Genomic DNA, 12,672 nt, shown 5'->3' on the forward strand with positions numbered 1-12,672 from the left:
GCCAGCCCCGCCGCTTCTCGGGGTCCCGAGCAGCCCACCTCCCCGCCCCGCGCACCGCCGTGCCTCCCTCCATCCCTGCTGCCCCCGCCTCGTTGTCTGCCCTTTTCTCCGCGCTCCCTGCGCCCTCGGGATGGGGAAGCGGGTGGCGCGCGGGGCGTGAGGAGGTACCCCCAGTCGGTGCGCTCCCGGACGCCCATTCCCGTCCCGTTTATTGTAGGGTCGTTGGCTGCAGCGGCTGCGGCCGCGGGTGGGGGGCGCGCACCGCTCGGGTGGGGTGGTGCGGGGACGGAGGAAGCTGGGGGCCCCGGGGTGCGTGTTCCGTGTAGCTCACCTCCCGCGGCTCGGCTCCTGGCGGGGGGCGAGGGGTCAGCCCGCACTTTAGGAGCCTGTTGGGGAGATGAGTTCATGGGTCAGAGAGAAGGGAAATTCCTTGGGAAAGGGAAAAAAAAAAATCTTCTCGACTAGGGAATCCCGGGGGGGGCGGGGGGGAGGAACATGGCTAGAGGCGATGGGGGATTTTGGAGGGGGCGAGAGAAAGTTGGGGCGATCCACCTCAGCGTTGGAGGCATCGCATGCGGCTGCCACTTTTGGAATGTGGGGAGGTCACATATTCTCGGATGCTACCTCCCTCTCCATCCCTTAGAAATTCACGTGGAAAATACCCCCCACCCCAAGTTCTTCGGCCTGCTTCCAGGCCACCCCCTTTTGGGTCCCTGGAAAGGCCGGCGGCAGCGCCGAGCTGGGGCGGGAGCCGGAGGTCCGCTCTGGAGTGGGCCGAGGCCGCGGTTTCACGCGGCGTCTCTGCCCTGGCGCTTTTGAGCTGGCTGGATGTCGGCTTAAGCTATTCCTGGCGCAGAGACGCCCACCAGCGCCCGGGCACGCCGCACTTCGGATGTATGGTAGCTAGGCTGACTGCCTGGTCTGTCGTCCTTTCTCTAGAGAACCCCCACTGACTGGAGGTGAGGGACAGTTTGATGGAAAACTGGAATAAAAAAGGAAAGACCTGGGGGAGGGGGGTAGTGACAGAGCTGGCTTTTTGCTTGTGAGTGTATGCACGTGTAATTCCCGTCCTAGGGAACTTCACAGCGTTAACGTTTTTGGAGGAAAGGGGTATCAAGGGGAATAGTCCAAGGCAGACACAGATCTGTGCCCCTACTGTTTACGCCTTTTCTAGAAAAGTTCATCGGAGGACCCCTCAAACTTTCCACAGGGTACGGCAACTTGTAGTAGCCTCCTTGGTTGCTAAACAAAGAAGTGGGGAGGCAGGGGGCTATGGGTGAAGGCTGGCTGTGAAAACACAAGGGTGAACCGAAGCTCTCTCTCCTGATCATTAATTATACATCGCGTCGGGTGGTGGAGCTCAGCTGTGTTTTGTGGCAGCACATTTGTGTTTTGGAAAATACTGGTGTGTTGGAAATAAGGCAGAGAGAGAAAAGCCATCATTCTCTCCTTCCACCTCCTCCCCTCCTCGTCCTCCTCCTCCTCCTCTGGAACCTCCAGATGCTGGCCAGCTTTCTTTGAAGGTACCTTTGTGAAGGAGGAAAACTTCTCAGCTGCCAGAGTAGCCCCCAAGTGAACCCAAAGCCTCATTAATGAGGCTAATCCCCTTGCCCAGCCGTGCTCCCACAGCCCGCTTGTCCGACACTCTTATTCACGTGTTCCCTCTCTCCCAGCTCTTGCTGGTCCTTGGTCTGGGGACCAGACTGAGTCACTTGACCTGCATAGCTGCCGTTGGGAGGTGGAGAGAGCCCCTAGTTGCTTGCATCTAAAATGTTTTCTAGACTGAGTGATGTGGGTTAACTTTTGAACAGCTTCCTTCCTTTCAGAAGCTGGGCAATTTTGATTAAAATGAATATGTTTTTTTTTTCAATGAGTAAAAAGCAATTTGGGTGTTTTTGTGATCCTCGATTTTTAAACATAGCTTCTAAAATCTTCTTACTCCATGGGATAGATAAATGCCAGTGCAGTACCCGTGATGACATGTGAATCATATAGTTCACATAAAGAATCTCTGTCCTGGGTGATCACCAAGCATAACTTCTGTTAGTTTTCTCAAGAAAATAGTTTTTTAAGCAATCACAATGAGAAAAAAAAATCCGTAAATATTTGTCTATATTTTGTAGCTCCAAGTCCTGCCGAGTTGTTATAACTGAAACTTTCTACAAGAAATCAGCCTGAGACCAGAGACTATTGCAGTGTTGGTTGGCAAGATGTGAGGTCACCGTAGAATGAGATCAGGTCATTTTTGATGCTGTCTGAGTCCATTATAAAATACTCCCAGCATCTCTTAATACTTGGCTCTTGATTTGTTCAATTAAACCATGTGTAGCCACCTTACTATAGCCAATTGCGATAACTTAGGCCTTTTATAAACTTTTCTTTCTACCCTGAAAGTCTGTATTTTTGCCACAGTCTTGGTTGTTTTTTCTTCATCCTATTCCAGGTGTGGTTGAGACTTAGTCAATAACAGTGCTTTGGGCTATAGTTTGGAGTAATTATTTTAGTGCTAGTTTTCCCAAGCAAATCTAGGTTGCATTTCCACAGAATTCTACCACCCCCAGCTGCGTTCACTTTCCCCTAACTGAGCTGCATTTGCTTTCCCATAATTCAGCCCCGTGGTGTTTGGCTGGGGGCCGGGGTCTAGAGAAAGGCAGGTCTGTTTTAGGCTCTGAAATTCCACGGGAGGTAAGTTTCAGAAGAGTGCTCTGGAATCCCACAGATTCAGTCTGAGGTACTGCACTGTCTTTTTTTTATCCCGCTTGTATAAAGTAATTAGAATATGCAAATTCATAAGAGTCAAGAGACTAGGATACAGGTTACCTGGGCCACAGAGAGGGGACAGGGAATGGGGAGTTAATGCTCAGTTGGTACAGGGTTTCTATCTGGGGTGATGGGAAAGCATTGCTGATGGTAGCACAATATTGAGAATACGATTAACACCACTGAATTGTGTGTTTGAATGGGGTTAAAAGGAGACATTTTAGGTTGTATATAGGCTACCAAAATGATAAATGAAAACCCCATAGAACTGTACAATACAAAACAAGGAATCCTAATGTAAACTACGGACTACAGTTAATAGTAATTGTAATAACATTGTTTCATCAGTTGTAACAAAGGTACTACCCAAATGCAACGTATTAATAACAGGCAAAACTGGGTGCTTGGGGGGGGAATATATGGAAACTCTGTCCTTTTGCATGATTTTTCTATGACCCTACAAGTTCTCTCTCTCTTAAAAAAATAAAAAAAGAGAACCTGAGATGGTGGAAGTGCACTGTGGTCATCTCATCATTATTTAGTACCTTTGGCCTCGGGATCCCAAATAATGAATAATTTTACTATTTTGAACAGAATGGTATGTGGCTTTTTTTTTTCTTAGGAAATAAACAGAAAATAACATTCTCTTCCCCCAGCCCCTGTTGGGAAAATGGGCACAATGTTTCCAGTAGTGTGTTCTCTGCTGTACTTTTTCCACATTGTTTCTTTTCTTCTGTTGGATTTCAGCAGAACTCTGTATTCACTGGGCTGTGACGTTTTGAGGTCCGGTCAGAAGCAGCCTGTAGTGACAAGGACACTGAACTGGCAGACTGAACAAGGCTGTGACCTTGAAGAAGTCATCTCACCTTCCTGGTCTCTCCTTGCTTGTGTATAAAATGTGGGGATTGAATTCTCTGTATTCTGATGTCCCTTTCTGCTTTATGGTTCCATGCAGGAGAATGGACAGTGTCGAAGGAACTATGGGTGAAGTTTCTAGGTCAGAATGTGTTTTGTGATTCTCCATCAGTTCCTTCAGGAATTCAGCCTCACAGCCTGTGCTATATGTGTCCCTGTCGGTACCTTCTACTCTTCCTCCCTCAGGCAGTCTGCCTCTCTTCAAGTGTCTGGGGAAACTGAGGCTCAGGGTCCAGCCTCCTGGTGGGCCTGCAGTTTGCTGTGTACCATCCCTCTGGAAGCTTGGTCTTGATCAAGGAGGGTCTGCATGTAATGAATTATTGAGGAATCATCTCCATGGCTTTGTCTGAGAAAACAACGTATTTTCTCCATCAGGCTCATGACTAATATAAATATCACATCCATTACAGCCTGGTAATTACCCAGGGTCTGGCCTGATGCATTCAGTCAGGGTTGGAGTTTCAGTCTCAGAACTTTTTTTATTTTTTTGTATGCTGTATGGCGGGGTCACATTTCATTATTTTTTCCACGTGAGTATCCTGTTACTGCAGCACCATTTGTTGAATTTTTGTGTGTTTGCATTTTGTTTATTTTTGGAAGTGCATGGACCTGGAATCGAACTTAGGTCTCCCGCGTAACAGGTGAGAATTCTACCACTGAACTTCCCTTGCAGCCCCTGTAGTTTCAAAACTTCTGTTTCCAGGTTTGCCCTGGTTCTTGTCTCTTCTCAGGGATTGGCTGCCACTGGCCCGCCTTCAGAAACTCCCTTGTGATGAGGGGGTGGCCTTGGAGAGGTTCTGAGGTCCCAGTCACTGGTGAGCTCTTCCTGACCTTCCTTAACCTGAGAGCCTTCGCTTCTCCTTCCTGGTTCTCTGATTCTCTTGAGTCTGCAATCAGACTCAAGTTCAGGTTGTGGGTATCACACTTAGTGGAGCATCTTTGACTGGCACCATTCTGAGCCTGGATTGTTTTTCATCTGTAAAAAAGAGTATCATAATACTTACTTTGTTGGATTCTAGTAAGGAGTGGCAGTATTCTAGTAGAATTCCTAAAGGAGCAGCAGTAATGGTTACACCCAGCAAGTGCCTGGCACTTAGCAGGTCTCCTTTAAATGGGAACTACCTCAGCTTCACAAACTGTTGAATTTATTTTCTCTGTAATTCATGGAACTCATGGTCCCTGGAGGGCACAAGGCTAGAATAAATAGAATTTTAGAGCCTCCAGAAACCTCTAGACTCTGAAGTCTAGAGGCCTGGGTCACACAACTGGTTAGGGTCATGGCTTTTGGCCATTGTAAGACCAAAAAGATTGGCCAGGGGCAGCCACCAAAGACTGCATGGATGAGGACTGGGTAGGGCGGTGGGGAAGGCAGTGAATGAACATTGACAAGGTTGGAGTCCAGGGCCCTTCAGGCCCAGGAGAAGTGAAACATCCTGGTGTTTGGTGTGTAGGTGTTGCTAAACAGGGGTGTGTCCCATCTTTATTACTCCCAGCCCAGAGTGCACAGACCTGTTTCTTCAGTCTCTTGACCAGCACGCTCTCTGCCTGGACCAGCTCTTCCTTGACAGCCTCTAGAGCAGTGTTCCCCAAAGTGTAATCTATAGAGCCTTTAGCTTTGAAGTCACCCTGTAGGGGGAAAAACTGGGAGTCATGCAACATTCCTGAGCTCCTGTCTTGGAGAGTCATATTGCAGGCTTGGAGAATCCCTCCTGTAGAGAGAAATCAGTGAGACTGCTCTTGAATGTGCTCATTTTGAGCACCCTACCTGGGTGTCAAACCTGGCCTGCTGGGCAGTGACGAAGAGTCAAGCCTTATGACTTAACCGCTTTGTGCCTCAGTTTCCCCATCTGTACATTGGGATTGTACTAGAGCCCAGCCCTATGGAATAGGTACCTTCATTGACCCAGTTTTACAGCATTTCCTAGAGGACATCCGTGACCCATGGCCTCCTTTGCAAGTCTTGGGATGGCCCTGCTTCTTAATGCCCAGTGGCCTTGGATGAACATGCATCAGGAAGCAGGGGAGAGCTGGTCCATCATTTGGCCTGGGGGGAGAGATACTTCCTAGGACAATGCCACACAGGCTCTGTCTCTGCCCCACTGCTTTCTCCATTGGGGACATTCACTGGGTGTCCAGTGGCAGGGAGTAAGCATTTGCTTTGAGGCTCTCTCTTTTTTTTTAACCAGAAAGAGAGAAGCTGGTAAAGAGAGAAGCTGGTGTTGAAGCAGTCAAGTTGGCGTTGGGTTGCACTGCCAGGGCTTCCTTCCTGCCCTGAGCCACGGGAGTGTCCCCTCTCTCCCTGGCAGTGGCTGTGCTAATCTGTGAATTGCAGCAGCCAACACCAGCTTCCTGGGACTACAGAGCCGTGGAGCCCCTGGAGGGGACCTCTGACAAGGGCTGTGTTTGGGCTGCAGTGTCACAGCCTCTGGGGCCTTGTGGCCGATACTTGTCCTCAAGGAGACATGTCTGGCCAAGCCTCCATGCAGGACCTCTGACATTCCACACCAGTGTACAGCAGAGCAGATCAGAAGTGTCTCTTTTTCTGAAATGTATCTTGAGAGGGAAACTTGGGGGCCACACTCAGAGGCAGGGGTGTCCTGTCCTAATGGGCAAGAAGGCCCAAGACAGTTTAGTTGGGAATATCACAGCATCTAATCCAGGCCCTGTCAATCCTTAGTTATGCACGCAGATCACCTGGGGAGCTGGGAAGGTGCCGATTCTGATGCAGAAGGCTTGGAGCTTGAGGTCCTGCGTTCTGAGCTAGTTCTGAGCTAGACTCGGTGAGGCTGGGGCAGTGCAGACCACACTTCTTTGACTAGAATGGATCTGTCTCATTCCTCAGCCTCCAGGCAGCCCGTCCCTGAAGACATCCCTATTTTTTAATATGGTAATTTCTAGCTCTTCAGCAGACAAAATGGGAAGGGACATGAAGAGGAAGGGTCCCTGAGTAAGGCTAACCAGGTAGAGGAAACTCTGCTCAGGACTCCTGGAGGTGCTGAGGTTTGGGTGAATGCTGGGCAGCTTGGGCACTGCTCCCGAGGAACCCACAAGCATGGCTGTTTGGGGTGGTTAGAGCAACGTTCTGCAGATGTACAAGGTCTGGTCTGTGTGTCGCCCCAAGTGTGTGGGCTCTCCCTAGCGCCAGTTGGTCACTCTGCAAGGGGTGAGGGTTTTCAGCGGCCAGCATGGCTACTCAGCCAGACCACCTTCTTGCAAAATTAAAGGCTGGCTGGTGTGGCCAGGGCTGCGCTGGGGTAATGCTTCAGGGAGCCAGCCAGGGGCCACACCCTCTAAGCATCTGAAGTCGGCAGATGGCAAAACTGCCAGCCTGACTTTCCATGGGGACCTGAGTAGGCCTCTCCAAACATGAGGGTTCAGCTGCACAGGATTGGGCTGGGGGGAGATAGTTGCCCTTCTCAAGAAACCCAGCAGATGAAATGGAAGGTTACTTACCATCTTACCAGAGCAAGGATTTTCACAGCTCATAGTGTCAGGGACTTTTTCCTTGAGATGTGCTTTCTTTGCTGTTCCATAGTCAAAGAGGAGAACTTAGAATAAGCCTTAACCACGTGAGTTTTCAGGGACTTAGTATAATGCCCTGCACACACTAGGCCCCCAAAGAAATATTACCCTTCTTATAATTGTGGTTTTTGGTTTTGTTGGATATTAAGTGTCTATTATGTGCCAGAAACTGTGCTAGGGGCTAGGGGAAAAAGAATTAAAACCCAGTTTGTGCTCTCTACGTGCTCTTTAGGACTTTTACTTGGCAGGGAAACGGTGGTTTATTTTGGGTTGTGTGGCTATGTCTGATCCCTGAGTTGACTGCAAACTTCTCGAGGGTAGGACTGAGTCATTTAAATATTAACATGTTAAGAGGGAACTTTCCCTAGGGGCTAGCTGGGGCTGGGAGGAGTGTGGCAAATGTGAATACATTCTGTTGCTTCTTTGAGGTTGGTTAGAAGCTATGGGGAAACTCTGGGAGAGAGGGGTGGGCCCGATTTGATGAAAAAATATGATGTTTGAGTCATTCCTGGGTTTTAATTAATCATGCCACTCCTACCTCTCTTGACCAGTGGATAAAAAGGAACTTGTTCATGATGGGCAGTTTCTGAGGTGGATGAGTCGGGCAAGGAATGGAAGGGCAGCTTCAAAGAATGGTTGCTTCAAGATGAAATTTGCTTGGTTTTTGTCTTTGGGACATTATGTCTAATTGCCAATTTGAAAATGTCATTGGCACTCCATGCCCACAATTGATTGTCAAACGGCATCTTGGAATCATCTGTCTATAAGACTTCATTACCTGTTTGAAGGATGCTTTTTTGCATGGCATAAAGCAAAATGCTTTAAAACTTCTCACTTTATATTCTTTACGCTGTTTCATTTGCCTCCCCTCTTCCAGGTTATCTTAGGGACCCAATCCCACTGACTCTGGGCATTTCAAAGATAATTAACAGGAAGGCCTGAATTCCTTCCCTCTTGCCATCTCTCTCTTTATTTGCTTTCATTCTTAGTGGTTCTCACACTTGAAGGTTTTCATGGAAACTCATCATTTTATTTTTGGTTTCTGGCACAATATGGGGGGATACTTTGATTTGGGGAAAGGAAGTAGTTAGGGGAAATGCTGTATACATCTCCCCATTATCAGAGGTCAGTTTTTATTTTGGGGGAGGGATGGTGGTTGTCGTTTCTTTTGAAGGCAAATAGAATTTTAGATTTACCATGTGGTGTGAAGTTAGTTTCCACCTGTTAGTTGCTGAAGTCTGGGGTTTGTGATGTCTTTCACAAACTGGGATTTCTAGTAACACTCTTCGCAGGGCTGCTTCCAACTCTGTGAAACCGATCAGCATCTTTGGAAGGCATATCACCTACCAGGTTATAAGGACTGGGATGCCTCTGTATAGATTTCGAGTATAAAGTTCACGATCAGTGTTTTTCTTCCTTTTCTTTCCCTTGTCTTGTCCTTGCTTCTACTTCCATCTTAGTGCCCTGGCAGTTCTCTCTCTCTCGTCTTGAGGGGTGAATTTGGGAAGGGTGGAGAGTGTGACTTTTAGGTCCGTGAGAGGAGCAGAGGGGCTGAAGTTTGCAGGTTAGTGGACAAAAAATAGGGACTGCTTTAGCAAGTTCAGAAGCACATAAAAACTGTGGAGTCCTAGCAGTGGAAGGGAGCTTTGAGGTCCCAGGTCCTCCTTTCTCCGCAGGCTGGGGACTATTCTGTTCCGTTGTCAGAGGGGACAGTAGTGTTAGAATCTCCTGAGGCCACCATTTCTTTGGGGACAAACCCACCTTAGAATGAACAGAAGCTCATTCTCCTTGCACTAGCCTCTCTCTGCTTCTGGTTCATCTCTGGGATGTGCAGAACATGTCTTGGTTGATGACAGATTTCACATTTGGAATCCAGCCCTGAGAAGGTCCCGCACTTGGTGTTTAGTTGTCAGCTGTGTTGGTGAGATGTAGAATGGCCTTGACTTGTGCTGTTCACTTGCAGAACACTTTCTTTTTTTGCTCCAGTGACTTCCGCTGTTTCCTTCTCCCCAGGCCCCAAAGTTTTGTCTTCCCCCTTTACCTAAACTTTTGAAAATGGCTGTTGGTTCTCATAGTTTGCTATCTCAGGTGTTTGGTCCTGTCAGAAGCTGTGGTGGAGGTTTTGGCTGTTTTTTGGACAATAAATTCTCCTCTTCATCTGTGACACATGTCCTGTATTTCCAGGTTTAACTTCCTTCTCGATTTAGCACAGAAGTTGGTCAAGAGCAGATGTAGTTTGGAGACTGTGCAAAGAATCCAGATGGAGGGTCCTTCATTAAGAAGTCTGAGTTGAATTCTGTTTTCTAGGTGTTTACCTTCTTGAGCCTGAAGGAGAGAGAACAAGTCTTGAGCCTCTTTTTGTATCATTTAAATATAATCCCTCCCTGGAATTGTAGGCTATTCTTTCCCCAACTGGTCATCTTATCTCTTCTCTCCTTGGGCTTCTGTCTACTGCTCCCATAAACCTGATCTTGCTGAACTGAAAGAGACCAAGATAAAAAAGAAAGGAAAGAAAACATACAAGAGGAGAACATGAAGGAGGTCAGGAGGTAAAGGGGAGGTGTTCACAAGAAGAAAAATAGAATTTCTCTCCTGGGAGTTGGAGGCTGGATACGTATGTAACCGAATGGGTTTTGGTTTTAGTCCCTTCACCTTTGTCTTAATGAATAAATCATGTAAAATGACCTCGCCTCCAAGGAGAGAAGCATTATATAAAGATCAGTGGGCAGAGTGTCTTCACTTTTGGAAAAATTTAGCTTTTCAAATGAGCAGATCCATCTAATTGAGAGCATGGGGTCTGTGTGTGGCCCTGTGGACCAGAGGTTAAGGGTTTTAATGCTCTCTGGGGATCTTCTTTGTGTGCTCACTACATGAGAGCAGGAAAATTCAGCCCCCCCAAAGGAGGACTTGCTGTATTAATCTTGTTTTTTCCCCTTGACGTAGCTTTGGAAGGTGGACCCTTTGTGGCTTTGAAAGTGATTTTCCAGTGATAAACAAGTGGAGAACTCAGAGATGAGGGTTCAGAGACTTAGAGGAAAGATTTGGAAGATGGAAGGGCTTATCCATGCGCTGGGGATTTTTATGACTAATGGTAGCTGGCAACTGCTTACCTTGTCTTTCTCCTTTGTGCATGGGGGAGTTCTTTACTCAGTGCTTAGAGGAATTGTTTAGCTGTCCATGAGTTACGGTCATTTCTCCCGTGGATTGTGGTAGCCACTACCAATTAGTGAAGAGATTTTTTAAGATATTAATCTATTAATGAGAAATATATTTTTAAAACTATCTTATTCTGGTAACACATATGCAACCTAAAGTTTCCTCCCTTAACCACATTCAAATATATGATTACATGGACAATGCTTTACTTCCCTCACTACCAGAAAGCTTCTTGAAGAGTTTAGTTAGGGTGTCTCCATCTGAAGTCACAGGGAAGTAAAGTGCTTGCATTGGTCTTGAAAAATAAATCCACTTTTTAGGTTCAACCGCAGCCCTGTTTTCCCTGTAGGATTTGTTTTGCAACTTCAGTGTTTCATTTTTTGTCCAGAATTTTAAGTATACTATATGTTCATTGTACAACATGCAGGCAATACAGGAAGGCAGTAAGACAAAAGGCAAAAAAATCCCCCGAAGTCTCACCACCTGGAGGCGACCACCAGAATTTGAGTACATTTCCTTCCCTGACACATTCTTCCCTGGGGCTCAGGTTTTGTTGGGGGGACATCTGATATACTTCCTTCAAGGATCCATAAATGGCAGCCTCTTGAAAGTGCCCAGGCTGGCTTTGATTTTTGACTTAGAAAAAAATGTGTTAGCATGTATGCCATTTTAACCATTTTTAATTTTACAATCAAGTTGCATGAATTACTTTTTTTTTTTTTTTTTTTTGCATGGGCAGGCACCGGGAATTGAACCCTGGTCTCTGGCATGGCAGGCGAGAACTCTGCCTGCTGAGCCACCGTGGCCCACCCTGCATGAACTACTTTTACAGTGTTGTTCCATGGCTAAAGCTTTTTTTATCACCTAAAACAGAAACTCTGTTTCCATTAAGCAGTGGTCTAGTTTGCTAGCTGCTGGAATGCAACACACCAAAGATGGATTGGCTTTTAATAAAAGGGGATTTATTTCATTAGTTCTTCAGAGGAAAGGCAGCTAACTTTCAACTGAGGTTCCTTCTTACGTGTGAAGGCACAGGGTGATCTCTGCTGGCCTTCTCTCCAGGCCTCTGGGTTCCAACAACTTTCCCTGGGGTGATTCCTTTCTGCATCTCCAAAGGCCTGGGCTGAGCTGCGAGTGCTGAGATGAGGTATACTGAGCTGCTTGGGCTATGCTACATTGCGCTCTCTCATTTAAGCACCAGCCAATTAAATCAAACATCATTCATTGCAGCAGGCACGCCTCCTAGCTGACTGCAGCTGTAATGAGCAACTGATGAGGTTTACATACCATTGGCTCATGTCCACAGCAACAGAACTAGGTGCCTTCACCTGGCCAAGTTGACAACTGAATCTAACTACCATAAGCAGTAATTCCTCGTGCTCCATCCTCCCCCCAGCCCCTAGTAACCACTCTCCTGCTTTCTCTATGAATTTGCTTATTTTAGATATTTCATATAAGTTTGGGAGTCGCTTAGCATTTGTCCTTTTATGTCTGGCTCATTTCACTTAGTGCACAGTCTCCAAGGTTCATCCACGTTGTAGCATGCTAAATAATATTCTGTTGTATGCACAGATCACATTGTGTTGATTTCTTTACCCATCGATGGGCACTGGTTGGTTTCCACCTTTTGGTCTCGTGAACAAAGCTGCTATGGATATTGGTGCCCAAGTGTCTTTTGGAGTCCCCGTTTTAAATTCTTTGGGGGTCTTGTTTGATTTCGGTGGTGTTCAGATGGAGAGCAGAAAAGAATGGGTAGACTTACTCTCTGGCAGCTATTTCTGCCCGTGGAATCTGGTTTAACTGGCTTCTGTTCTCAGTGTGAAGTTAAAGGATTATTTTAAATTGGCAGTTTCAGTTTTGACATACAGTTGGCTGTGGTATCTTAAACAAGTCATTGACTGTTGGCCTGGGTTTTCTCAGATGTAGCATGCTCTCGGATTTAGTGTTTTCAATGTAAAGCCATTTCTTGAATCAGATTTCAACATTAACATTTTTACCTGATAAAGAACCAAAGGCTAAGTTATTCCAAGCGATGGACACAGGGAGAAGTCTGGTTCTACTTTAGGTCACGAGAGTAAAATTTCATGGCCATGTCCCTCAAATTTCAATATCAACGTTGATGAGGTTGCATATTTAAGTATTACAATCTGGGTACACAGGCCCTGTTGGAAAAGCCATTAAATCCATCATTAAAAAAAAGTGCCTGAAATAGGTTTTTGTGACTCTGCTGTTACTTTTAGTGGCATGGTTATACCACTATTGAGGTTTAAATTTTAATTTTTGATGTGGGGGAAAGGCTGAAAGCATCTTAGATTATAG

General features: G+C 46.6%; 1 protein-coding gene across 8 annotated transcripts in view; it reads left to right on the forward strand.

Annotated features, from left to right (window-relative positions):
- Nucleotides 1-12,672, forward strand: part of KCNMA1 (potassium calcium-activated channel subfamily M alpha 1) — a 767,272-nt gene that overhangs the window by 400 nt on the left and 754,200 nt on the right. Inside the window, exon 2 of one of the 8 annotated variants that reach the window (XM_077124799.1) lies at nt 218-434. The exons of the other annotated variants lie outside the window; for them this stretch is intronic. Within the exon in view, the coding sequence (XP_076980914.1) occupies nt 218-382 (165 nt within the window). The 3' untranslated portion in view covers nt 383-434. Of the gene's footprint in view, nt 1-217; nt 435-12,672 lie in introns of those variants that run through there. 8 annotated transcript variants of the gene reach the window in all.

The sequence above is a fragment of the Tamandua tetradactyla genome, chromosome 13, assembly GCF_023851605.1.
Source record: "Tamandua tetradactyla isolate mTamTet1 chromosome 13, mTamTet1.pri, whole genome shotgun sequence".
NCBI classification, from domain to species: domain Eukaryota; kingdom Metazoa; phylum Chordata; class Mammalia; order Pilosa; family Myrmecophagidae; genus Tamandua; species Tamandua tetradactyla.